General features: G+C 39.5%; 1 protein-coding gene across 4 annotated transcripts in view; it reads right to left on the bottom strand.

The window, feature by feature from the left end:
* The window catches only part of Cntn1 (contactin 1), a 303,448-nt gene that overhangs the window by 65,984 nt on the left and 209,685 nt on the right, over positions 1 to 27,779 (bottom strand). For all 4 annotated transcript variants that reach the window (XM_031353267.1, XM_031353290.1, XM_031353272.1 and 1 more), the window contains 2 exons: positions 23,792 to 23,973; positions 12,238 to 12,358 (listed from right to left, as the gene is read on the bottom strand). In XM_031353267.1, the coding sequence (XP_031209127.1) occupies positions 12,238 to 12,358; positions 23,792 to 23,973 (303 nt within the window). The remainder of the gene's footprint in view (positions 1 to 12,237; positions 12,359 to 23,791; positions 23,974 to 27,779) is intronic.

The raw sequence follows: 27,779 nt of genomic DNA, 5'->3' as shown, positions 1-27,779 counted from the left end.
TCTCTCTCTCTCTCTCTCTCTCTCTCTCTCTCTCTCCTCTCTTAGTCTCTCTCTCTCAGCCTGCATGTGCACACATGATTATGAAATTGCATTTATACCTGCACTCCTCATTTGACACATTACATGAAAATTTTGTACATATTCTTCCTAACTTCCAGATGATTAAACTGATTTAGAAGTTCATTTGAATTAATTTTGGCCTGCCATGTCTTAATAATAATGTCTGCATAAATCCATACTTGCATATTTAATAATGATAAGTCAGTTGTAAGACACTCTAGAATACAATTGAACATTTAATGCTAAAGATTACAGAAAGTTAATTTTTGACTGAGCTCAAAGAATTCTACAAACTTTGAAAGACTTTGAGCACCATTGTCTTCATTGATATACAAGGTCGATGATTTTTCCATTTAAAAATCCCAAAATAACACAAAAGTTGGTGACTTAACTTATTCCTAATGAGTATTGTCATGGCTTATTTTGGTGGCCACATTGACAAGACCTAGCATCACCAAGCTTCTAGGGTTGTCTGAGAAGGTTTATCTAGATAAGGCTATTGAGGTGGGAAGATCCATTTTAACTGAAGTCAGCGCCATCCCCTGGTTCTAAAAAGGGCTGAGTACCAGCATTCATCCATCTCTTTTTCCTGGCTGGGAATGCATGGTGACATTGCATGGCTTCAGGCTCCTACCACTGTGCCTTCTATGCTTGATGGTATGGCATTCCCACAGTGATAGACTGTACCCTGGAACTGTGAACACCTACTCCATTTCAATGTTGTTTTTATTGGGTATTTTTGTTGCAGTAAGGGGAAAAGTAACTGATAACAAATAAGGCTAGATTTACTGACCCCACAACGCTTTACTGATATCCACAGGGATGGCTTACAAACCTCACTCACTCACTTGATGAAGGAACCTGAAATTTCCACAGTTTTGTAGCATAGGTTCTTCAGGGCATGGTCAGCAAGTTCTGATGCTATTGGAGGTGGTGAATGGGACTCGTTGGAAGGCAGAGCCTAGCGTAAGATAGTAAAGTTATAGGGGCAGGCCTTGAGAGGTATGGGGGCCTCAGCCCTGTGTCTCTTTGCTCCCACTTGGCATGATGGGTGCAGGATACCTTCCCTCCTGCTCCCTGGGGTAGCATTCTGCCTTGCAACAGGTCAGACAATAAGCCCAACTGATCCTAGACCGAGATATGTGAGATCAGGACCGAGAACAGGTTCTCCTGCTTCCAAGTTGTTTTTGTTACGATGACAGGCAGCTAATGTTCTACCTGTGAAAGTATCACAAAGCCACAAGAACTTCCAGTAGTCTTCGTAGGGTAGATTTTGTGAGAAGTCTGACATATCTAAAGTGCAATAGTGTTTTTTTTTTATCAATATAAACCAATTCTCAACTGCCAAGATAGAACTAGTAAGCATTTTATAACACTTTGACTATGTCACACCTACCCATGGGGAGTGAAGTACACCCAGAAACAAATAAAATCCTTGGTGAATGCATGGCTAACTTGGTATGGCAGGTCAAAAAAGAATGTCTTAGCCACATCGGAGGGCCTGAGCCTTCCCAGAGCCACTTCCCAGGGAGTGTCTTAGAAGCATGGCAAAGCCTTCTGCAGGTCAGAGTATAAACTATAACAGTGTGTACAGAGATGTCCATGGTAGCATTCTCTGTCCTGATGCTATAATGGATGTTCAATTCCTGAACAGAGGCTGCTCCTACTAAGGTCAGCCAGCCCCACCTCCCTGTTCTACCATAGGCAATAATTCTGCATCCCTGCGGAAATGTATACAATAGAGATGCTGAGCATCCAGCCTGTTGTAGCCTTTTCATCAGAGAGTCCAGACTACCCAATCCAGCTCCTCTCTGTTCAAGTGTCTGTCTGTTCTTTATTTCTCTCTCTGCTCCTTAATTAGGGTTCCTGGACCCAAGCTGTGCAAGTATATACCCCGCAGCTCCGCTTTAGGCTTCATTCACAAGTTGTTTCTCTCATTGACACTGTAGTGTTTCTAATTTGTGTCAACATCTTTATATATATATAAACAAAAACTTTTCAGTGAGATATTCTAGAAACAGCTTCAGTGTTATTATGCTATTATTTTCTAGAATCATCTTGAAATTTACATTTGTGCTCCAGCTGAGAGATTCACTCAACTTTGTCTTTCATTTGTTTTCTTACTTTTGTTTTGTTTTGTTGCCTGGTTGGTTTCCTTGTCATTGAGGCACTCTTAGGTCAAGTGGTTCTGTGGTCATGATCCTAAAGCTAATCTTGTCTTATTTAGTGTGACAATATTTAACTAAAACTACAGTGTTGTAGGTCAGAGCAGTCAGCCCTTCAACTGCGCTCCAGCTATTTTCTTGTCTCCTGCCTCCTGCCTTCCATTGCAAAGCACACAGATTTGGAGCTCCTCCAACATCACCAGTAACTGTTCAAGTGTCTATTGAATGAAGTCTGTGTTTCATTTGACGAACTGGAAGAAAAAGGCCAATATTATCTTTTTGAAATATGTGCTTCAAATTATCCTCAAAGCACATATTATGAACAATCTGATATGATTCAAAAAGTATTCAAAAAGTACCATGAATTTGCTAGGACAAAACCTCAGAACACACAATTGTCTTGGTGGATTGTTTCATATACAGACTTGGCACACTAGGTCGGTTTAATATCTCGGTGCCACAGAATACTATGAGTTCAGTGCATTCCATAGTCTATGTAAGCATACATTTATTATGAACTTAAAGAAGATACTGGGAAGTACAAGATTGGCAGGAGAAGAGAACTGTAGGGCAGGGACAGAGACTTGAGTAACTCCTCAATTCTGCTCCTCAAACTGCAAGCCCTGCTCCACATTTGCCATGTGTGAGGTTGACCAGATCTACCCCCTTAGAAGGAAGTTTACTGGCTGTCATCTCAGGGATTGCTGTACCATCACCATTACAGTACTTGACATTTTAGGTCCAGTGATTTAATTTTTTTTTATGAGATAATTATCCAGAGGTTAGGCATGACCCCTGGTTGAGGAATGGGGGTGCCCATCTAGCTCAAAAACATTAAGCCAGAATTGTTCCTGTCTAAAGGAAATATGGGGACAAAGAGTGGAGCAGAGACTGAAAGAAAGGCCATCGATAGACTGCCCTACTTAGGGATCCATCTCATCTGCAGCCACCAAACCTGTCAGGAGCCATAATGGAACAAGCTAATAACTAGCAGGTGATCATCCTGAAATGGCCTGCTTTGGGTTATTATATAATCTGTGACAGGTGCACCATTATTAAGTAAGGCCGTAAGGGATTCATTTTAGGAAAGATTCCTGCTATTAATATGCTTTTCCTGTTATTATTAAACGTATATAATAATCACTAAGTAATAGCACACCCCTTTGGAGCAGATCTCTGCAGATCCACGAAGATATACAGTCTTGAAGTGATGCTATATAGACAAATAGATGACTTAAGTCTTAATGATGATCCTATAAGAATTCCTAAAATTATATCAGTGATTATTAAGCTCATTTATAATGGGACTGCTATTAGGTCCTTTTCTGATAGTCAAAACTACAATGAGAACTCTGCAGTCTCCCAAATGTCACCAGTTAATTGATCTTAGAAGGTAACCAGATTTTCTCCTACTCAGAGCATATTCCAAGAGGTTGTAAAACAGTTAACCAAAGGTCATAAAAAGGGAACTAATAATTTAGTATAGGTGTTAGGACAGACTGAAATGCCAACTGGGTTTATCTATATAAAACCTCACTAATAACAGTTATGGTTTTAAGCCTTTGGTGAACCTGTGGAGCTGAGGCAGGTGATGGATGTTTAGCTAGATAATTACTCCTAATGGACATTCTCTGTTGTAAACTCCTATTTCAATTTATGATTTGATTTTCTGTGTGAACTTTTGTTAAAATTTTTAAAATGTGAACATATACTCTGAAAGATGTTTAAGGGCTGAGGACAAAGAGAAGAGTCAGAACTGGGGGGCTGAGTTGAGAGAAACGGAGGTGAGAAGAACTGAGCTGAGAGAGAAACTAAGCTGAGAAGTTTTTAGACAGAACACTTTTTAGATTAGAAGGAGAATGCAGAGTGGAATAACTTAGAAACTACAGGAAACATAAAATACTAAGAGAGCAATGTGCAGAATGCAGAGGGAAAGAGGAAAAAGGAAGGTGCTGCAGAGAGCAGAAGGAGCAGGCAGTCTGTTCTGTCCCATGGTAAGGACAAGGCAGGTTTGGTCTTATTAAAAGAAACAAAGCTTTTTTTCTTACAAACATGGGTTTAATTCATTTAGCATTAAAAGGGTAGAAGCCTTTTCTTACTCTCTGTAATAAAGATTGGAGCATATTTTTTATCCAGAATGAGTGAGTTCTTTCTGCACCAGTGCTTGGTCTTTTGCTCCATATGCATATGTAAGTATGGATGTGTGTATGTATTTAATTGTGAGAATGTATGCATGTGTGTGTGAGTATGTAATTGTGCGAATGCATGCAAGGTGGGCCCAACTGGGTTTGAATGGAAATGTATAAATGAATAAATGAGCATGAGTGAATCTATATATAAATTTATGTGAGATTATGCATATTCGTTTATGTAAAAGTTTTTCCTTCTGCAAAAGTAATATTCCCTTCTCCTGGTGCAACAGAAGTTTATTGCTCCAAAGTTCCTCCTAGCCCAAAGCAAGAGGCATCTCTACAATATGGAAAAGGCTCTTGCAATTAATCCTTTGCTTAATCTCCTGCTGTTTTAGGATGAGGTGATAAGTGCCAGAAACTGCAGTTTCTGGCCTCAGAGGATCACAGAAGTCAGGTCAGCTACAATAGCATAGTAACTTAGACTTAGATAAGTAAACTTTTTATTATACAGCAACCCTGAATTTTTCATAAGACAAAGTCTTACCCCAGAATCTCATAAGACAAAGTCTTTCTCTCTGCCTATGCTCTTCCCCATCTGCTGCCTCAAGAGAAACCCACAAGAAAGAAGAACACCCCACACAGGGGCTGCCCACCCCCTGCACAAACCCAGACATTATTGCTAATGCCAAGAAGTACTTGCTGACAGGAGCCTGGTATAGCTGTCTTCTAAGAGGCTCTGCCAGGGCCTGAAGTATACAGAGGCAGACGCTTGCAGCCAACTATCAGACTGAGCACGGGGACTCTATTGGAGGAATTAGGGGAAGGACTGAAGGAGCTGAAGAGATTAACAATCCCATAGGAAGAACAACAATATCAACCAACCAGACCACCCAGAGCTCCCAGGGACTAAACCACCAACCAAAGAATACACATGGAGGGACCCATGGTTCCAGCCGCTCACATAGCAGAGGATGGCCTTATTTGGTATCAGTGGGACAGGAGGCCCTTGGTCCAGTGTATGGGAATGCTAGGGCAATGAGGCAGGAGGGAAATGGGTGGGGGGAGCACCCTCATAGAAGCAGGGAAGAGGGGGGATGAGATAGGGGGTTTCCAGAGAGGAAACTGGGAAGAGGGGTAACATTTGAAATGTAAGTAAATAAAATAACCAATAAAAAAAACAGATTCACAAGAAATTATGAAAAATAAGAAAGTGGTAAATCCTTCACTCTCCCACCAGGATGACAGTTCATAAAACTCATGTATGTCACAACTCAAAACTGACATTGATACAAGCCCTGGGCCTCACTCAGAGGGTGTGGCCTCACGTGGTCTGTGCGTTTCTCAGTACTCTTGTTTGACTAGGTTTAGTTTTGCCTGTGTACCCATGTGACCACTCCCCCGTCAAAACATGGAACAGTTTGTCCCTAAGATCCTCTGGTGTCACATTCACAAAACCAGGGCCACTTGTCACTCTCAATTACTAGCCTCTTCTCTAGAAAGCATCAATGTATTCATTTTAAGGGTACTAAATAATCAGTGCAAGTCCTTTAAGATGAATCCAGTCACCATATGTCTGTAGTTGAATCACATCACACAGCATTTCTTTAACCATTCAACTAATGGATGCTCTTTAGTTTGTTTCCAGGTTTTAGTGTTACAAATGAAGATGATACGGCCATTTATATGCATACTTTGATGTATCTATGTGTTTAATTATTGATTCTGTTGATTTTCTCGTAATGTATGCATATTTTATATGCATACTCTTCTTTTTTGTCTATGGGATAAGCACCTCTAGTGTAGTGGCCAGATCATGTGACGAGTACATCCTTATTTTCTGAGTCACTGCTTTCTGCATAGCCGCGCACTTGACGATTACTGCAGAACGATGTGAATGATTAAGTCTCTGCATCATTTTTCGATTGTCGCCATTTTAGTGAGTCTGCAGTGATATTTCGCTGGATTTCCAGTTTGTGTTTCCATCATGGCTTACTACCATGTGAGACACTTTTCACATGCCTATTTACAATTTCAGTACGTTCTCATCAGCCAGATGCCAGTTTACATCTTTTGTCCAGCTTCATAGTGTGTCATTTTGTTTCATAGACAATGAAATGTTTCTACTTGTCTTGACATAGTAGATGGTTATTTTTCTTCTCCATTACTGTACTAGCCCTCTACTGATGTATATCAAATTATCCCAAAGTCCGGTGGCTTAAAGACAAGAAGCATTCCTATCTCTCAAAGAGTTGGTAGCCCAATCATTCTTTATTGGTCATTGACTAATTTCTCTTAGTAGTTGAATGCTACAATCAAGATGTCAACAACAGTCATACGCCCTACATGTCTCACTTCAGTTACTAGTAAATCAGCATGGGGTAATTGAGGAAGTGCATTTCCTCCTCTTGTGGACTTCTAGAGGCAGCTGACATCTGATTCTGATACGGAGGCTTTCAGCCCCCAGATTGACAGCAGAGCAGCTGCAGAGATGTGTGGGTGTGATTTACTACTGAGCCGGAAACACTACCTCTGCTGACTCACAGACTAAGCAAACATGACAGAGGTTACATTCAGGTTGATTAGCCAGGAAACAAGGGTCACTGGAGGCCATCTTGTAGGCCAGCATCCCCAGTCATCTTGCTATTATTGCTATTAAATAACCTACTGGTCATGTGCTACTGTACTTTTGTAAAAAAGATTCTTTATACTGGTATTTTTTGGTTTTGTTCATATATATGTATATATGCATGTATATGTATCTATACATATATGTATATATGTATGTATATTCATATATACATGTGTATATATGTATATATGTATATATGCTGGTATGTATAGCATATACTACCTTTTTTTTTGGTTTTCTGGTGTTTTATTTGTGTTTATATTTTTTGTGTGTTTTTAATTCTTATACATAAAGGATCCTGCTTGTCCTTGATTTTCCAAAACTTGTCCATACCATATCTTGGAGTGTGTTTTCTCTCCTCTTTTGTTAAAAAATTTCCCATGTTAATTCCATTCAAAAATAAGAATTTACCACCATATCCTCAATGTCTTTTTTAAATTTTTGAGTTTTTGTCCAACAATATTTGAAAGAATAGTATTAAATTTCTTAGTTAAAGTCATCCTCCTGCTTTAGTTTCCCAAGTAGCTAAGCCCAGAGATACATACCCCAGCATCTGCTACATATTCAATGTCTGTATCTCTTTTTCAATGACTTACTTTTGATTCTCTCTGCCAAAATATGACTTTATCAGATGTGACCCCCGGCTTCCTAATCCATCCCCCATCTGTCACTGAGATGCTTTCAATCATCTATTGGGTTTTTATTTCCTACAATTTTGTTTACACATTTAAAGGAGTTTCCTCTCCCTCTTAACTACTAAAATTTTTTTTTAAAAACATTTATTTGTTTATTTTATATATGTGAGTACACTGTCCCTGTCTTTAGATACACCTGAAAAGTGCACTGGATCTCATTACAGATGGTTGTGAGTCACCACGTGGTTGCTGGGAATTGAACTCGGGACCTCTGGAAGAGCAGTCAATGCTCTTAACTGCTGAGCCATCTCTCCAGCTCCAGTAACTACTGAATGTTTATAGTTTATTGTTTAGATCCATTTGAACTCTGAAAACTGTCATCATTTCTGCATGATCATTTTTACTTCTGCTTTAGTCTCTAGCCTCAGCTCTGGGCTTGGGTTGTGGAGCTTTTTCATTCCTTCCTCTTGACTCTCTTCTCACCACACGCTTCCTCGGTTACTTGGTGTGTCTGTTCTACGTATTTTCATGGTTTATTTATCACTTTGTTGTGATCACGAGGGAGCTGAGTTGAGGGCTCTCTGTCTTAGACAGACTGATCTTTTCTTGCTCTCAGATTTTATCCACAGCTTGAATTTTGTGTATTGAACTTCCAAGTCCCCATACTATTTGAAGTACAAAGCCCCTTGTGGAGATCATTGCTATCCCATATAAACCTTAGCAGTGACATTTCCAATATAGACAGACAGTACTGATAGACGAGTTAAAACTGTTGGTTTGTATGAGCCATGATTTCTATCTTGTGCAGAGTCTGTGGGTCAGACTCCATACGATGTTTTTCTGGTCTCTTCTTCCAGCAGCTTTAAACAGAATTGGTGTTTAAATACATTCAAATGCTGTAGTTTTTATAGAAGCTTTGGTTTTATAAACGATGATGTTCCATGCCTAAATACTGGTGCCATTTTGATGAGTCAAGAGCACTGCTGTTTTCTTTATCCCTCAGGCCTGAGCTGGCATGCAGCAGGTCAGTTTTCTCTGAGCAGCTTGTTCCATGAAATAGCTCCAACGTCATATTCGCCTGTATTGTTTGTTTAGAGGCTGCTATGGTTTGGGGTATAGTCTGTGTGGTCCCTGAGGCTTTATGGGTAAAAAGTCTGGTTTCCTGTTTTAGAACCCTTACAAAATGGGGCTTAGTGTGAGGCATTAAGTCCTTGAGGCTGCTGCTTTCCATTTGCTTGGAGGTCAGTCTCATGCTATGAGCTACGCACGCTCATGAGTGAGATGCTGTATGTGTGTGTGTGTGTGTGTTTCCATGGTATGTGTGTTGTGTGTGTGTGTTTCCATGGTATGTGTGTTGTGTGTGTGTATGTGGTTCCATGGCATGTGTGTCTGTGTGTTTCCATCGTATGTGTGCCTTTGACTGTTCAGGAGATCTGAGCTAGTGACACTGTCATACTTGCAGCCTCATAAACTATGATCTCTATAAACCTCCTTTCTCACTACACTATCCTAGTTCAGGTACTGTGATATGGCAACGATAAACAGACTCATAAAAAGGTATTCGAATTTAATTCTAAAATTAATTTAAAGTAAAAATAAAAGGCATGTTCTGTTACTTGGTACATAGTACTTTAATAAAGCTTCATGCATATATCCACTATCTCATTGTAATTGCCAGTGCACACAAATGCCCGCTCACACATAAATGCACACAAGCTATGGGGCACCAGCATTCTTTGTTCTGCATTTGTGTCCTTCAAGGTAATACAAGTTAAACTCATCCACATTCATGAACTATAGAAAGGGCCCGCTTTGTACAGTACTTGCTGAGCAAGCATGAAGACTGAATTTAATTCCCCAAAATACAGTTAATTTCAGAGATGAGAAGACCGAGACAGGTACATCCTTGGGACTCCTTGACCATCCCACCTAGCCTAAGTAGTGAGTCCCATGTCAGTGAGAAACACTGTCTCAAAAGGCAAGTAGACAGATCCTGACAAAGAACATCTCAGGCTGTACACTGGGATTTATACACACACACACACACACACACACACACACACACACACACACACGCACACGCACACGCACATGCACATACACACACATATACTCATGTACACAGACCCATGGGTGGGGTGGGTAAAGAAAGGGAGAGTGGAAAAGATCCATATTTTTACTTATGCATGGATAGTTGTGGTTTTTCCCCCAGTCATCTAATATGGAATAATAGGGAATAGTTCACATACTAATCTTTGTGTTATCAAGTCTTCTGTGGTCCTCCTGTGGTCCTCAGAGGATATAGCTTCCTCCTCACAATGTTCATTATGTCTAATGTCACTGCATCTGTGTTTCCCATTCTGGCTACCTGAATATGAATTGAAATTACTCCCTCTTAAACCTCACAAGCTATTATTCACGTTTAATGTCCACCGTACATAGAAGCACTAGTGTCCAATTAGATAGGTACATTAATAAGAACATCATCAGCACGATCAGGCACAACGTAGAGAACTGTGTATTCCTCCATCCTTTAACTGGCATCTATGGATCATTTAGGTGTCCGGCATGTACCCAGTGATTCACATAGCTCTGAAGAACTTTGTCTACTTCTTGGTATGTACAATACAAGCCTTTCTGTTACTGGAATGACTGAGACTGAGCAACTTTCATGGAGTAATCAGTACCATTCATCTCCCTACATGGCAACTGGTCACTGTCAGAGTTCTGTGTCATGCATCCCCTGAGTGTACTTGCTAGGCACATTTCTTCCTAGAACCAAAAATTACTTTGGAAAAAAGTTTTTGTTTTAAACATTCATATATTACATACTATAGCCTCTTTTTTTTATTAGTTTTGGGTGTTTAAAAACATACAGAATGGGTGATTATTAATTACTAAGCATGTGTACATAAAATACCTTCCACTGTGTATGCTACACATTTCCATATTGAGCTTTTCATGATCGCAAGGACACTGGTGTCCATGCCTTGTAACGTGAACACTTGGGTAACATTGATTCTTATTTTTCTAATATGTAAGTGATTTTAATCACATCCTTAATTAGTGTTCTACTGAAAATGGACTTGTAGCTAGTGTCTTGGTAGGAAAGAAAGTAAATTTGTTTCTTTCTCTGATAGTAGCCAGTGTCTCAAATGACAATATACTCTGAATGGAAAGGGTGAAACCACATGAAGACTTGTTAAATTAGGATTGGGTGGAAATGGAGTATTCTTCATCAATGTGCACTAGATGGTCTGTGGAATTAATGAACAGGTTCATTTGTATCAAAAGATTTCATCCAGGTCCTTGCTTCAGGAGATTGAGGGTTTTTGGCATTGACTCATGTTAAGGAGACATCTGCTCTGTGTTTTTATTGTTCTAGAGGGGGAATCCAGGCAGGGATAAGACTGGGGGAAATCACTTTTATGTGGACCCAGAAAAGACACTGAATCTAACCAAGTATTTGTGTCATTTTTCAAAAAATTGTCATAAAAGTGGGCACTTAAATAATGTTCAAATGTTAAAAAATAACAAGTACAAAATAAAAACACATAACATGTTAGGATAAAAAAGGAGGCATAAAATTTCCAAAGGCTCATGTAACTTACAAAATATTAGTCAAAATGCCTATGAATTTCATCATAGACAATAATACACCTAAGCACAGGCTGATGGAAAGGTATAGACATTCTAACGGCTCAGAGAAGAGCCCATGTGTGGACAGAGAAATCCTAAACTGTTTAATACTCAAGCAGGCCTTAAAGGAAGGTAAAATTCCGACCACAAGTCATTTAGAGGGACCAGTAAAGGAAGACTGAACTAGGATTACTACAGCATTTTGTGTGCTGCTGGACATGCAGAGTCAGTTACAAGAAATTCAAAGACATTGCAGTGAAGAGTCTGCAGCCAGTCCACAAATATCTTTGGAATTGAGCTATGAGGAATGTCTTCCTTGCATAGGCTGTGAAGCCTGTAACTGGCTGGCTGCAGGTATCTGTCTTTTTCAGCCATCCTGCTCTTCAGCAGAAGGACAAAGAGACTACATAGACCATATGCACATAACCCATCACATTCTCAATTACATCACCGTATGCCAGCAAAAGCCTTAGTAGAAATGGCTAATGAGCAGCAGCACAGGAACACATCGACCCACGTTCTAACTCTAGGACAACCAGGACAAACACACCACATTTGTGGTTAAGATACGTAAAGCTCAACACTTTTTTTTTCTCAGTTACACTAAGAAGGCTGTTGTCTTATAACCTTCTTAGTTTATTTTTCTTAGGTATGGTGCCATACACTGAAAAGCATTAGAAGGAAATGAGAAGCTTGGTGAATGAATGGTGAGCTTTAAACATGGTTAGTAAGACGCTTGTGGTGTAACTATAGAAAAGACACACAGTCAGTGACACAAACAGAATTAGTGCTTTTACTGCTCGTCTGGTGTAAGCCATCCCGATCTGTGGGGAGGAAGCCCAAAATGTATCTGCAGGACGGAACCGAACAATAAACAGAAGGAAATGTGGATATCAAGAGTTAGCAGAAGATTAGTCAAATTACACACGTCAAATACCTTTGGGTTTCTTTGCAGTTGACTTGTTGGCAACTCTTACCTCGTACGACAAGGTCAGCTGAAGCTGAAGAATTGTCCACGATCGTCTGCGCTGTGCACGTGTACCGGCCTGCGTGTTTCAGCTGCGCATTTCGGATGAGCAGTTCCCCATTGGCATCGAGCTATGAACAAAACCAGCCACTGTTCAGTCAGAGCATTTCCATTAACGGCACAGCGTTTAGGATATGGAGATACATGCTTTCTCCTATTAAGAAGCGTCTGGAAGCAGAGGACTGCCTCTTCTGGCCTCAGTGGGAGAGGATGCATCTAATCCTGTAGAGACTTGATGCCCCAGGAAGGGGGGATGCTGATGGAGGACCACCTTCTCAGAAGCAAAGGGGAGAGGGGATGGGGGGGAACTCTGGGAGAAGGGGCTGGAATGGGGAAATATTTGGGATGTAAATAAATGAAATAATAATTAATAATAATAAAAAGAAAGAGAGCAAAGGAGAGGAGGAGGAGGAGGAAGCAGTGGCATGTGTGGTAGATCTGCTAAGTGCATGGTTTTTGTTCTGTTTCTGCTCTAGCCTCAGCTTTCCAACTGAAAACTAAAGAAACTGAACCTCAGGCCTTCTTGGCTCTGCTGTCTTTGGCATTCTGTCAGAGGACAGCATTGAGGGAAAGCAAAGGACGGAGCTAGTTTATTGGTACCATTTTTATTTTTTATTATTGAGATTATAATATAAATATAACATTCCCCCTCCCTTTTCCTCTCATATACCCTTCTGCACTCTCCTTCAAATCTATGGCCTCTTTGTTTTCTCACTAATTGTTACTGCATGCATATGTATATATGTATTCCTATTTCTAAATATAACCTATGCAATCCATATGTCTCTTGCTTCTTTTAAAGAGAAATATTAATGTCTAAACATCTGAGTGCTATCAATGTGAGTAAATAAATGTTTCGTGGCTGAGAACTGTTAATTTAGTGTTGCAAAGCTGAGCAAATTGACCGAATTCAGAATGTTCCACAGTTCATCTTACAGAGATGCTAAAAGCTCAAAGAAGTATTAAGATGGACGGTGATGCCACTGAAATGTAAGTTGCCAGCAAATTATAAACTATACAAGGATTTGTATGTATGTATATATACATATACAAAATTCATATATATATACATATATACATATGGCAATAAGATCTGATGTCAATTCTAAGGATGCACAATATTTAATGAATATCTATTGTGTAATACTTAGAAACAGACAATGCATTTCATCCCACTCGTTCCTGGTAGGAGCTCCTTTGCAAGGTCTCATTATGTGCACATTATCCGCAATGGTTGTCAGATTTCGAGTCCCCAAGCATGCTGAATGGGGTCACCCCATTTTAATGCAAGTGAGAGCTTGTCACAGCTCTTTCTGATTACTTACAAAATACTTCCTTAGCAGAAAAATTTGGGAAACTCAAGTTTTAAATGGATCTTTGATTTTCCTAGGAGAAACAAATAGTCGTTCCCCATTCTAATGGAACACATTTAGTTTCATTGTAGGGTGATCTGTGGCCTGGGTTGAGACTCACATGTAAGCATTGTTTATGTGGAATGTTGGGTTATCTCTCTTTAAAGTTTGGTTTCTAGTGAGCATATGTGGAGTGAATGTTCTACTTGACCATAGTAGGCTCTATTACGCACTGCATTCTCTACTGCGCTCATTTTCAAGCCTTTGGATTTGTAGTCTTGGCTCATGAGGTGGAGAGTCAGAGGTACAAAGTCTGGCCAGATTGGTTTATTGCTAGGAATAGAGTACTAACATGTCCATATGAAGTGCACAGCAGCCAGCCCTGGGTATTTGTCAGTCTTGGTGAGCAGTGATTTTTCTTTAATGAGAAGTTGTCCTCTGCTCTTAAATTCCCTGTGTGAGAAACACTGCCATCCATACAGACACTTATTTAACTCTCTTGGGAATTGTGATTGTTCTCTTCATATCATCACAAATAATTAAAATAAAAAAACCCCACAGATTGTTTTATGTCCTAAACTATTTGCCAAAGTCATATCCACTAGATCTTTGAAAGAGTTCTTCTACATCTTTCAAAATAATAATATTTGATTAATTGTTTTGAGACTTCCATACAACACTTCAATCACTTTTACAGCCCTATACCTCATAGGAGCTTTAACTTAAGCCAATTTAGCATCAGCTCTGTTTTAAATATTAGAACCCAAGTAGGCATTGACAGGGCTGCACAGGAATTTTAAGAATGTCAACATGCAGCCCTGTGGCAGAATACCTGGTGAAGGCATGACACTGAAACTCTGCAGCAGGAACACAGAGGTAACGTACACGCACCCTTTCAAGGAGAGTGTGTATGTATGAAATCCTTTTTGACGTTTTTACAAAGGCAGCTAAGACTTTCCATCGTCAGGAGAAGCTGTGGTTCTCGGTGGTTGGCAGAACGCTTACAAAGCAACTGAAGATCATGGACCTCAGCACATTCTAGCCACAAATTAGATGCGAATGCTCACTTATTTTCACTAAAAACCACAGCTTGGCTGAAACACAAAATTCTTCCCTTCAGATGAGGAGAGTGGAGTCACATCCTGGAAATTGTGATGGCAAAGCTCGGGGATATCCAGCGCGTCTATGTGGTTGACCACTTCGAAGCATCCCAAGTTTAAGTCCAAAGGCCTTCAGCCTAAAATTGCCCATGCCTTGCTTTCTCCTCCATCATACACTAACTGCCAGAAACTGATTGCACTAATAAAAGTTAAAATATTACTAAATTGTAAGAACAGATTGACTCATAACGAAGAAGCAAACAAGCAGTGTGGCAGACACAAGCTTGCTTTGTTCCTTTCAAATTGAAGGGAGAAGAAAGGATGCTATTGAAAGCATGTTTGATAAATGCAAACAGAAATTAAAGTTTGCAATACATGAAGTAGGCTTTATTTTTTATTTTTCATTTTTTTGGCTTTTTGCTCTTGGCTCGCTAGACGACAACTACAGAAGGAACACCATAGGCAGCCACCTCCCATGCTAACAGCATCCAGGGGCTCCTCTAATAGCAGCAGGAACATCATGGGCAGCCTTCCATGCTAACAGCACTCCATGGCTTCTCTAATAGCAGTGGGCACATCATGGGCAGCCTCAGCAGCCACAGGCTCCTCTAACAGCAGGAGTTCAGTGTGAGCTGCGGGATGCCTCTGGAGCTGCAGAAAGGCATTACATGCACGGGCACACTCTGAGCTGGAGCCCCAAGAAAGACACAATTTGTAACCAATTCCAAGGCAGTCTTTTCATATTTGATAACTGGACCTAGCTTCCTTCTTTCATATGTTATATTATATTAAGTGGTTTGCCCATTTACGTTTAAAACATGTTGAACTGGTAAAGTCGTACACACCAACTGATGGTCACGCCATGAACAGTTCAATGTATCTCTCATCTCACCATTTAGTAGTGCCTGCTGTCCCTCTTTCTGTCTAGCGTCCCTGTGTCTAGCTCTGCACACTGAGAATATTGGCATCATTTTGTCAGGCAGTGCTTGGCACCTTAAGGGCTCTTGACAACGGCACCTTGAATCTCAAAACCAATATTTTCACACATACAACTGTCACTAGTTCCCGAATATATTCTCTATTGAAGTTGATATTGATTTTAATAATGCATCATTTTAATCAGCTGAGTCTGGATTTTTGAACTAAAAACACTAAGTAAGGCACTTCATCAAATGTTTCAGACCTCAGATATGTGAGGGTAATTACTGTAATTACTAAAGAGAGTGTTCAAGGGTAGCCTGGAAATGTTGATACATATAGTCTGCTGGCTGAAGAATTCATTTTTGACCAATTGGTCCATTTTTAAAGAAAACATATAATGAGTCTTGTTTGAGGTCCTTGCTAAGTGGTTTGAATAGGAATAATACATCAAAACTTTGAAATCTGTAGATTTATTTCAGAGTTGAAGGAAAATGTAGATATGACTTCATTCATGTGGTTTCCATTGGTTCCCATTAGCCTTAGAGTTCTCAGTATCTCTATAGGAAGGAATGAGGGAAACCTCATAGGTTTGACATACACATGTATATACACACACCATTTCATAGGAGCAGCCTCACTACCTTTACTGTATATTGGTATATTGTTGTTTTTAATTATATTTTCTTAGAAAAAGTGATTCTGCTAAAAAAATTGTGTGTGTGTGTGTGTGTGTGTGTGTGTGTGTGTGTGTTGTCCTCAGAATCCAGAAACATGACAAGCATGGTAGGTAGTATATACCTGCACCCTGCATTGGAACTTTCTGCCAAGCCAGCCTCATCTATAGGCACCAGGCTCTTGGCTTGTGAGAGAAAGTGTCTTAAAAATATTGAATAAAAATTGTGTATAGTGTCTGAGGAAAGATATCTAAAGTTGATCTCTGGCCTCCACATGCGTACACATACATGAGTACACATAGTCATACCACAGGCAATCCCCTTCACACATAGACATTCCCACAACATACACAAAAGAACAAAGGCCTATTGCTGTATGTGCTTAATTTGATTGATTAGCACTACCATCAACAAGCATTTAAGGGCTCGACTAATGTGGCTTCCTAAGCCGCAACTTGGGCTGGTGTACTCTCCACTTTGTGATTTCAATTTCTTAAAGGAGCCAGCTGAACTATAAATCACATTTTCCCTCCTACTTGTTTGCTGCCAGGAAAAAGAAAAAGAAATAAGGAAAAGCAGCAATTATACGCAGCTCATAGTCGGTGGAGTGTGACATTGAGGTGACTATGTGCATCATGCCTACCCAGATGTGACCCATGAGCCCAGGGTTCAAATCTCCAATTCTGCCTTTGATCTATGCACTAACCTTCTACTAGGGTTCCTTCTGCTGTAATTTACTTTTTTAAGTTTTTCAGGATGGTTTTCAAACCACATTTATTGACTCTATGCTGTTTCCAAACAACCCCTGGAAACCTTCATTTTTCTTATTCAACAGAAAAAAAGGAGAGGGCCAGTGACATTAAAAACAATAAAGATATCTAAGTATCTGCTTGACTTAAGTTCTCTCTTTGTTCTCTTTCTCGACTGTCTAGCAGTAAAGTTCTTGCTCAGGATCAACAGTGTGCTTCATTTCTAATTAAAAAGTTGTTCCTCAAAATTCAAACACTTTTAAATGACCTATTCACAAAATTTACAGTTTTACTTTTAAAGAAAAGAACTGCCTTAGAGAGAGAAATTGGCTTTTCTAATGGTATGGTGTGACAATCACAGCCAACATTCTCACAGGTGTGAGCACAGCCAATCACACCCACACACCCGCAAAAGCACAGCCAATACACACCTGCAAACACATGGTCCACGCACATGCTCACTTCTGCCAACAACATCCTCACACCTACTGACACAGTCAATGCACAGCCTCACTCCTGCAAACAGACAGCCAATGCACATCCTCCCATCTGCAAACACGCAGCTAATACATGTCCTTACACCGGCAAACATACTGACAGCCAACACACATCCTTAAACTTGCAAAAGTACAGTTAATATACATCCTTACACCTATAAATATACACATGGTCAATGCACAGCCTTTCACCCGCATATGCACAGCCAATGCACATCTTCTCACCTGTAAACACACAACTAATACACACCCTCACACCTACAGACACACTGACAGCCAACAACATCCTCGTACTTGCAAAAATACAATCTATACACATTCTCACACCTGCACACAGACACACAGTCAATGCACAGTCTCACACCTGCTAGCACAGAGATAAAAAACCCACTCTTTGAAAACCTGAAGGAATCATTCGTGGATCACTGTCAACTTCACTCTTAGACCTGCACAGTCTTGATTTGCCTTACAGTGCAAAAGCTGATGACAGTGTCTGAAGAATAAAACAATTTGGATAATGTGGTGTAAATGGATCATTAAACAAGATTTTAAAATAATATACATGAGTTGAACAGCATTGTCTTGCAGTGTTTCCAATGAGCTGAGAATTATCTAAGTAGACGTAGACAGGAATGGATGGCACGCAAAGGCAGTAGCAGGACACAACTCTTGGGGCTTGTGTCTTTGGGCTTATTTCATCTGTCTAATCTTCAGTTTTCCCTCCCTATGAAATTAAGGCATCCACATAGCATCTGCATCACTGGATACTGCTGCTAGTAATGATGTCAAGCATGAGGAAGGCATTTAATCCCAACCTGACTAAACAGTATCCAATTGAAGCATCTTTCCATTGCCCTCAGAGATGAAATACCTACAATATTTCATCTCAAACTTGGTATCCAGTAAACTGATCAGTGATTTAAATTTCAAAACTGAGATCTGTTAACAGAAAGAAGAGAAAAAGCAATGTATAGAATTTTAGTTGAACCCAACTTCTCTATTATAAAATTTATCAAAGGTAGTCAACGAGAGTTGCTCTGTTCTTTATGAAGCACTTCTTAAGCATTCCATTATCCTCATAGAAGTGCTGTGAAAAAAACTGTTTTTGGACACTGAATAAAATAGCATTTTTTAAGGTGGAAAGATGATGCTTAGAGAGTAGGGGTCACAGAATTAAAGGTGAAAAAATAACCCAGTGTCAGGTGATGTAGGACAGAGCTACTGAGGAACTCAGATGGCGTCTCTGAATTTTTAGAAAACCTGTAGTGACTTCTTGCTAGATTGAACATTCAACACTGTTGGAAAGAAATGAGGAAGAGGCACACAGTGTCCATGTGCTTAATCAAGATAGCTACTGTGGTAATGAGTATTTTGTCAAATAGGTGAAGAGAAATGATTGGAGGTAGTTATCAAAATTAGGCAGGTATGGGCCAGGGAGTTGATTCAGTGAGTAAAGGCACTAGCCACTCAAGCCTGATGACCCTCCTTTGTTCCCTAGGACCACATAAAAAGTCAGACACAGTGGTGGGCATTTGTGTTTTCAGTATTCCTTCAGTGATATGGTAGACAGACAAAGAAGTGAAGAGAGACTCAGTGGACAGCTAGCCTGTAGTATGCAGTGCATCTGAGAAAACAAAAAGAGACCCTGCCATAAGAGTCCCTGCCTTATGGTGGATGGTCATACTAACTCAGGAATGCTCTCTTCTGAGCTCCATATATGTGCCAAAGCATGTGTGTTCCCACACTCCTAAACATACATGCATACAGACAGACATACACACACATACACAAGATAGAATTTTATAAAATTATGTAGTAATTAAAAAATACTTTGCCCATCATTTGCACCATGAATGAAGGATAAAATGAAACATATATAAATACTTAGAATATTTATGAATACATATACACATATACATATATATGTGTGTAGATAATCTCAAGTTCTTTCTAGAAAAAGAAGTGTTTGACTGACATATATTATAATTAAAATTAATTTTAGTTGCATGTTTATTCTCAGAGAGTAAGTTAAAATGGAAAATAAAAATAGTAGTAATTTTATAACTAGACACAGAAAATACATAATTATTTACCATCAAACCTCAGCAGAGCAAAATAATGCAGATAAATGGCTTTGATCAATTATTGTGCTAAACTACTAATTTGTTAATATTTTATCTATACATGAATTTTGGTAAAGGACAAATGAAGCATTTACTAGCCATTATCAGACAAAGCATAATATCCAGTGAGTTTTAAATAAGGAAATGAGAAAATAAGTAACAGATGTTATGTATAGTAGGACCATTAATAAAAGAAGGACCGTGTTCTTAGCCCTTTGTTTTGCTTTGTTTTGTTTCACTGACAACATAAATGCTTAAAACAAGGGCACAGTAAAGCCTTGTTACGTTCTCCCACGGATTCTGCAGAGAAAAGAATGAGAGTGAAATTTATCATTGCCCATCATCTCACAGGGCATCAGTAAATATGAAGAAATGCATTTGTTCCATTTCATAAAGGTTTCTGCTTAAGTTAGTCTAGGCCATGAATCTTGAAACTTTATGCAAGGCCGCCGTTTAGTGGTCAAAACTGGAAACAGCAAGCTGAAATCAAAGCAGGCTTGAATTTTAAAGGATTTTTTTTTTCCTTTGACTAAATTGGAAATGAAAGCCCAAGTAATAAAAATTAAAGTTCGTATCTACGTTATTTTTAGTAACAACAAATAATTTTTGGCAGTAGCATTTACCAAAACATGATGATAAGGATAATGGCAGCTGAAGAGTTTTAAACTCTGGGTGTCTGATTTTTTTTTGTTGTTGTTGTTTTGAGTTTGCGTATATCTTTTCCAGTGCTTTGGTTACCTTAGTGTATGGCACAGGTGCAGCAGACTGTAAACCAACCAGTGCTATCCCTGTATAAAATGCCATCAGGAATTAAGAAAAATGTCAAGTCATTTAAGTGCCATAGACAAAGATTCTTGCCTATGCAATTTTGAGCAACAGATAATCACAGCCACCTGTGCCCCACCCCACCCACACCCACCCCACACCCACACCCACACCTACCTACTGATGTCCCCACTGCTACCACGTTTTCACTCTCTAAGCCTCAGGGGGAAAACACTTGTTCCAAAAAACACAGAAGCCGGGGCTAGACACAAGAATTATCTCTGTTTTTTGTTTTGTTTTTGTTTGTTTTTCGAGACAGGGTTTCTCTGTGTAGCCCTGGCTGTCCTGGAACTCACTCTGTAGACCAAGCTGGCCTTGAACTCAGAAATCTGCCTGTCTCTGCCTCCTATGTGCTGGGATTAAAGGTGTGCGCCACCACTGCCCAGTGAGAATTATTTCTGAAAGATTGTTTAAACATTCTGATGCCTTCACTTAAGTGTCATTTAGTAGTGAGTTTGAACTCTGATTTTTTTTTGTTAGAAAAGAAACACACCATGAAACCTTTCCTGGATATTTGTAGGTTCAGGAGATCACTGCTTTGATTAATTACTTTACAATATTTATTCTTATTGCTTTGATTGCTTACTCTACATTATTTATTCTTATCCTGAGGTTATATATTCTTTTAAAGAATTCAACTCATCTGTCTTTTTTTGACGTGATAATAACAGACATCTGATAACTCGATCTAGTTGTGTCTCATATGGTTTGGCTTGTCTGTTAGCTTAGAGTAACCCCTGAGTTGAGGAATCCCAATATAGGGCCCGCAGCCAGCAAGCACTCCTCAGTGGACCAGGGGGGCCAGCCGCTTACTGAACCTCTGTGGCTGTCATTTGCAGAGAGAGCAGGCATGGTCTCAGGACTCACTCCACACCTCTGCTCCAATTCAATCTTTTCTCCTTTAGCATGCCAACCACTTCTGTATTCCCTTCTTTTTGAAGTCCCTAAGCTTTTGTATAGTTTTATATATATTTGCATAGGCAAAAATGTCTCCTCTGCCCCTCTTCTATATCTGTTGCCCATTTATTCTTTTTCCTTATTTTTTCTTACAGTGAGTATTTATGTCAAAAACCATAGGGTAATTACTATTTTGAAGAATCTACCTAGGCTCTAAATGTGAGGTTCACCTTAATTAGGGTAATTTATGCCCCCAAATCTATTTATGCAGACTTCCCTGAAGCTACTAAATATACTTTATAAGCTCTGCTTGTCATCTTTCCAGATGGTAGTTCCAAAATTATTCAATTTATGAGACCAAAGGATTAAATTAACTCAAAACTTTGTTTCTCTTTTTAAGTAATATGTCTGTTTATCTTACTCTTTTCCTTAAAAATCAATAAAAATGGTAAGACTTGTCATTTAAAAAAATTTAATAATGTAAAGAAGAATTATTAAATGGATAAAGATTGTGATGCCGATTTCACTAAGGATGGGCAATCTACGTTAGGTGAATCAAAAATGTTTTCTGTGTATTATGTTAATTTTTAGGTGTACTCTGGCTCAGAAATCAAATTGGCAGGTTTATGATTGATTTTATGGTTACAGCCAGTCTCATTAAATTGTAAATAATGGATATCATGGTGAACCTGCATGAGCATATATATTAATACTGAGAGAGCTGTGGCCATGCATCTATTTTGAAATGTCCCTGTCTTGTTAAAGGAAAGCTTACTAAACTTAAAGAAGAAACCCTAGACAAGTAATTTGAAGGCAACTGGATAATCTAAAGCATAATGTTGTTATAATTTATAAATACAATACAGATTTTATGTGAAATAAAAATTCTGAAATATCACACTGAGTTGGCGCAATCATTTGTGTACATTACTAGCTGATTTTGAAGTTAATGTCCATACCCCTCATTTTTGTTTTTGTTTTGTTTCTTGAGACAGGGACTCAGTATGTAGCCCAGGCTGGCCACCAGCTTAAGAATCTAAGATTCTTTTGACTCAGAATAATGAGTGCTGAGGTGTAAGTCCTATTTACCAGACCAGCCTATTTTCATTTGTTGTTGCTGTTGATTTTCTATCATTTTAAAATGTTGAATGAGGATTTCGCTATGTTTTATACATATATATCATTGTACTTTGCTTACACTCCCACTGACCTTCCTTCTGTGTCCCACACCCTCTCATTTGCTCATTTCTACTGACATAGTTCCCATCCTCCACACATCTTTTTTTTTTAATTTAATTTTTTTACTTATTCACTTTACACCACACTCACTGTCTCTTTCCTGGTCATCTCCTCCCACAATCCTTCCCCCATTCCCTTCCCCTTCTCCTCTGAGCAGATTGCAGCCCCCTGGCTATCCCCCTACCCTGGTACTTCAAGGCTTTGTGAGGCCAGACAAGCTCAACACATCTTAATTAAGGGCACATGCCAAACAGCTACACAAGTTCCTAAGTAGTAACCTTTTCAGAGTGGAGAATGGCAGCACCTAGTAGAGCCAATTTGTCCTCTGAGGGTCTCAGCAGCTCTCAGTTCCCACAAAGATATCCCTGCATTGCTTCCCAACTGTCTCTCTACTCTCTGATTGCTGTGTTAATTCACAAAGTTTGTACAGTTTCCACTTCTTAGGATTAACCATTCAACCTTTTTCAAACCACACAGACTAGTTCAAGCCTTGAAACAAATATATTTCATTGATTTATTACATTTACAGAATGAAATAAACTACTTTAAAACAATCATCATAACCTGGAATAAATTCAATGTTTTCTCTCATTCAAATTACAATGAAATTTCTGGGACCTTGAGTACAATTTAATAGAGTAATGTTCACATCAATACAAGAATCATATAATTGGAATGGAAAATAAACCTAGAGATGAGTAGATCTTTGAGAATATCTCTACCAAACTCTTTAACATTAGTCCTTTATAAATGTTTTAGAGCACCATGATTAACCTGAGAAAAAAGAGAAGCTTTTCACACGACTGTCACCTCATTATAAAACTAAAATTATGTAAAATATTATTATATTTCTGAATTTTTAATTATTAATAAATACGTGTGTATGTGCGTGTGTGCGTGTGTATGTGTATGTGTATGTTTAAGCTATAGCACATGTTTCGCCAGAGAACAGCCTTTTGGGGTTGATCCCTTCTTTCTGTTACGTGGGTTCCTAAGACTGAACTGAGGTCCACAGACTTGGTGGTTTACTTACCTACTAAGCTATTTCTCTACTCCTTAACTGAAGTTTTAGCACAGATACATAAGAACTATTAGGATGGTAATAAGATGAAACATAAGACACATACCATAAAATTCCTCTGGTAATGAATATGTGTAATTTCTTTGTTAAAATCAATCACGTAGCCATTGAAGGACCAAACAAATGTGAGATCCAAGGCAGGATCAAAAGACGCAGCACACTGCATAGTAGCATTTTCTCCAACAGTGATATCAGCATTGATTGGGGCCAAAATGATTCGTGTGGGATCTGTAGGATTTTAAAAGAAACGTAAATCACAGTTAAAGACAACACAACACAACAGCAGAACTCAAGACATCGGATGATCTGGTACTGTGAAAGCATTGAAGTCAACCTTGGAGCTCTAACCCTGCCATCTGAGGACTGTGACCTAGTGTCTGCTTGACTCACAGGTAACCCTACTTTTTCCCTTCCTCCCAGATGCTAATGCCACCATGGGAGGCCTTGCCACAAATGCAAGCTCAACTCATAGTAAGTACTGCCTGAATCCTTCCATGGGGAACCTAAGACCATCTGAGGATGTGATGCATGCAGAAGGCCTGTTCACCTCAAAAGTAAGCTAACCTTGGCTTTTAAGAAGCATGTTCTTTCTATAGACTGCCCACTGGAGGGGCCAGAAGCTGCAATTTTCTCTAGCTAAGCTAGGATCTCCTCTCCTATCAAAATCATGCAAAAGCTTTGAGTGGGCCTAAGACTGAACTTCAAGTACCATTCAGCTTTCCCAAAATCTGACAAATTCAGATCTCAAAGCCCACTCAAAAAAAAAAAATTATGGACCAGATACTTATACCAAAAGGTACAACGAACAATCTAACTACAGATCCCCAAGGTCCATCTCTCTCTCTCTCTCTCTCTCTCTCTCTCTCTCTCTCTCTCTCTCTCTCTCTTTCTCTCTCTCTCTCTCTCCCTCTCACACACACACACATCAAGTAACACAAAATCCAAGACAGAATGCCTCCTTCAAAAATTATTAAGTCTGAGTTAGTGATTCCCCAATGAAAGAAACTTAGATGACAGGACAATTAATTAAAAACGAATAATTATGGATATGTTTAAGAAGCTCAAAAGGGACATAAATAAATGCTAAAATGAAAATCAATAAGATATAAACAATTCAAAAAAGTGATAACAACTCAGGGCTTATGAAAATATAATTCAATACAGATGTGTAAATACTGAAGAATCTATATACTTATATAATTTGAAATGAAAATTCCAGGATGTTTAATAAAAAGCCCAATGGAAAGCCTCACTAATAAAATATACCTAGCAGAAGATAGAATGTTAGGGCTTGAAGGCAAGGAAGAGAAATTGTATTACTCAGTCAAATAAAATAAGTTTTAAAAGACTCATAAACAATAAAGATAAAGTCTTTGGGACAGTAAAAAAAAAGCCCTATTGTGAATGATTGTCCTCTGGGATAAGTGGTTCTCATCATTGCAAAATTGATTATCTGTTCTGGGCTTGCTAACTGTTTATCCCTGTCATAGAGGGTTGAGGAGAGTCATGAGACTACTTGAATATCTAACATTTCACTACCATCTCTTGTATAAACATCTGCCTTAATTGCATGTGGCTCAGATGGGGACTACTGGAGAGACTATGGAAGCAGGCTTCATCTATATATCTATGGGAAGCCCTCACCCCTACTAGATAAAGTTTTTTCAGGTGTGTCCTGTTTGGAAAGGAGCATCCACATTCCTGAAAGAAAACCCTCACATATGTTCTCCAAGGAAGCCCAAAAGGCTCTTTGGTATCTGTGATGGTTTGTGCATGCTCAGCCCAGGGAGTGGCATTATTAGAAAGTGTTGTTGACCTAGACCAAGTCTGTTGAATTAGGTGTGGCCTTGTTGGAGTAAGTGTGTCACTGTGGGATTTAAGACCCTCATCCTAGCTGTCTGAAAGCAGTATTCTGCTAGCAGCTTTCAGATGAAGATGTAGAACTCTCAGCTCTGCCTACGCCATGCCTTCCTGGATGCTGTCATATTCTTGCCTTGATGATAATGGACTGAACTTCTGAACCTGTAAGCCAGCCCCAATTAAATGTTGTCCTTATAAGAGTTGCCTTGGTCATGGTGCCTGTTTATGGTAGTAAAACCCTAACTAAAACAGAAGTTGGTACTGGGAGTGGGGTATTGCTGTAATAGGCCTGACCATGCTTTTGTTTAGAAGAATGTGGATTTGGGGACCTTGGATTTGGAAAGCAATGGAATGCTTTAAATGGGGCTTAATGGGCTATCCTAGTAGGAATATGGAAAACTTTGTTACTGAAAGTGATTTGAACTGTGCCTACCTGGCTCAAGAGGTTTTAGTGGAGAATTTGAATATGTGTCCTAGAGACTGTTTTGTGGGATTTTGGTAAAGAATGTGGTTGCTTTTGCCCTTGTCTGAAGAGTCTAGCTGAGGCTAAGGTAAAGAGATTTGTATTAATTGCATTGACAAAAGAAATCTCAAAAAAGCCTAGCAGAGATTTGTTCTCTGGTTAAGTCTCATGAAGAGCATTTTGAACAAGCATAGCAAGCTTAGAAAGGAAAAATATAAAATATATGGTATTAAAGGTGAACCAGGAAGTGAAATGGAGCTGAATCCTGTATTTAAGGATATTAAATTGGATTAAGGGAGTAGTGACCTTGGGTCAAGATCTCACTCAGTTAAGTTTAGGTCCAGGCATGATAGAACAAGCCTATAATCCCAGGAGGCAAAAACATACAGATCTCTGAGTTCAAGGCTAGCACAGAACACAGCAAGTTCTAGGTGAAGAAAAGCTTAAGTCCAGGCTTGGTGGACCACACCTTTAATCCCACTGCTTAGGAGACAGGTTAGCAGGTCTCTGAGTTCAAAGTCAGTCTGCAGAGCAAGTTCCAGGACATCCAAGCTTAGGTAGTGAAGAAGTTGTAAACCAGAAAGCTTGTGATAATGTAATAGAACCAGGGGTCCATGTTCCAGCCCTAGCGAGCAGCAGAACTTGACAGCTTTGGCCATGTGGCTCTGGCTTTAGAGTTCAGTATAGAAAGGACTACTGGGACAGTGGAGGCTGGTTAGCTGTAGCTAAGAAATTACTGGTGATTAAGAAGAGACCAGCATCACTGAGGTAACGTCTTCTAGGAAGTGTTTTCTGGGAACACAAAAAGAAGCTGTGTTCCAAAGATAGCAAAGGCTGTTCCTCATGCTGCAGCTATATCTGGTAATGTGTAAGAGTCACCCAGGGGGTAGTGGTTTCAAGGGCATGAAGGGGTCATGGAGTGTAGCTGAGACTTGGCACTGTGAGGCCAGGGAAGGTCGTTGATGAAGGTGCAGCCTCAGTTGTAGTGGATGGCTCAGGACTGAAGGAGTCAGACAAAGGATGTGACGCTTGGCTCCATTAAGAGAGCCTATGAGAGGCTATTGGTGAAGTCAAGTTGCAGCAAAAGAACACTGTGTATTGGAGATGCCAGTACCATCCTTGATGATCACCAAGGACAGCAGCAGCAGTGAAGTGGTTCAAACTGAGCTTAGAGTGCTACAGAGGGAAGAGATGGAGAAATGACACCAGCCTTCTGGAAGAGCCCAGAAATCATGTGTGGATCCCAGTCATTGAAACAAGAAGCTGTATCATTGAAGTTGCCTTGGAGACCCCAAAATGTTCGAGATGCCAGAGCCATTGGCTATCTGCTGAGGAAAGCAGCTAACAGAGAATGGAACCAGCCCAGGAGAAAGAAGTGTGTTGCAGTCAAGAAAGATGAAAAGAGAGTTGGAGATCTGAAGACAGCTTTGATATCAGACATGAAGATGCAGAGTTTGGAGTTTCCCTGGCTGGCTTCCTGTTTTTCTTTGGGGATTACAGTTAAGTGATTGGATGAATCTTAGGAGAGACTTTGAACTTTGGACTTTTAACATTGCTGAGACTGCTATAGACTATGGGGACTTTTGAAGATGGACTAAATGTATTTTGCATTATGCTATGTTACTTGTATTTTTGAACAAGCCTATGGGGCCAGGGAGTGGAATGTGATGGTTTGTATATGCTTAGCCCAGGAAGTGGCACTATTAGAAAT

Source organism: Mastomys coucha, unplaced genomic scaffold (assembly GCF_008632895.1).
Source record: "Mastomys coucha isolate ucsf_1 unplaced genomic scaffold, UCSF_Mcou_1 pScaffold11, whole genome shotgun sequence".
Taxonomy (NCBI): Eukaryota; Metazoa; Chordata; class Mammalia; order Rodentia; family Muridae; genus Mastomys; species Mastomys coucha.
The sequence above is the reverse complement of the archived record's forward strand: the minus strand, read 5'-3'. Positions and strand labels throughout refer to the sequence as shown.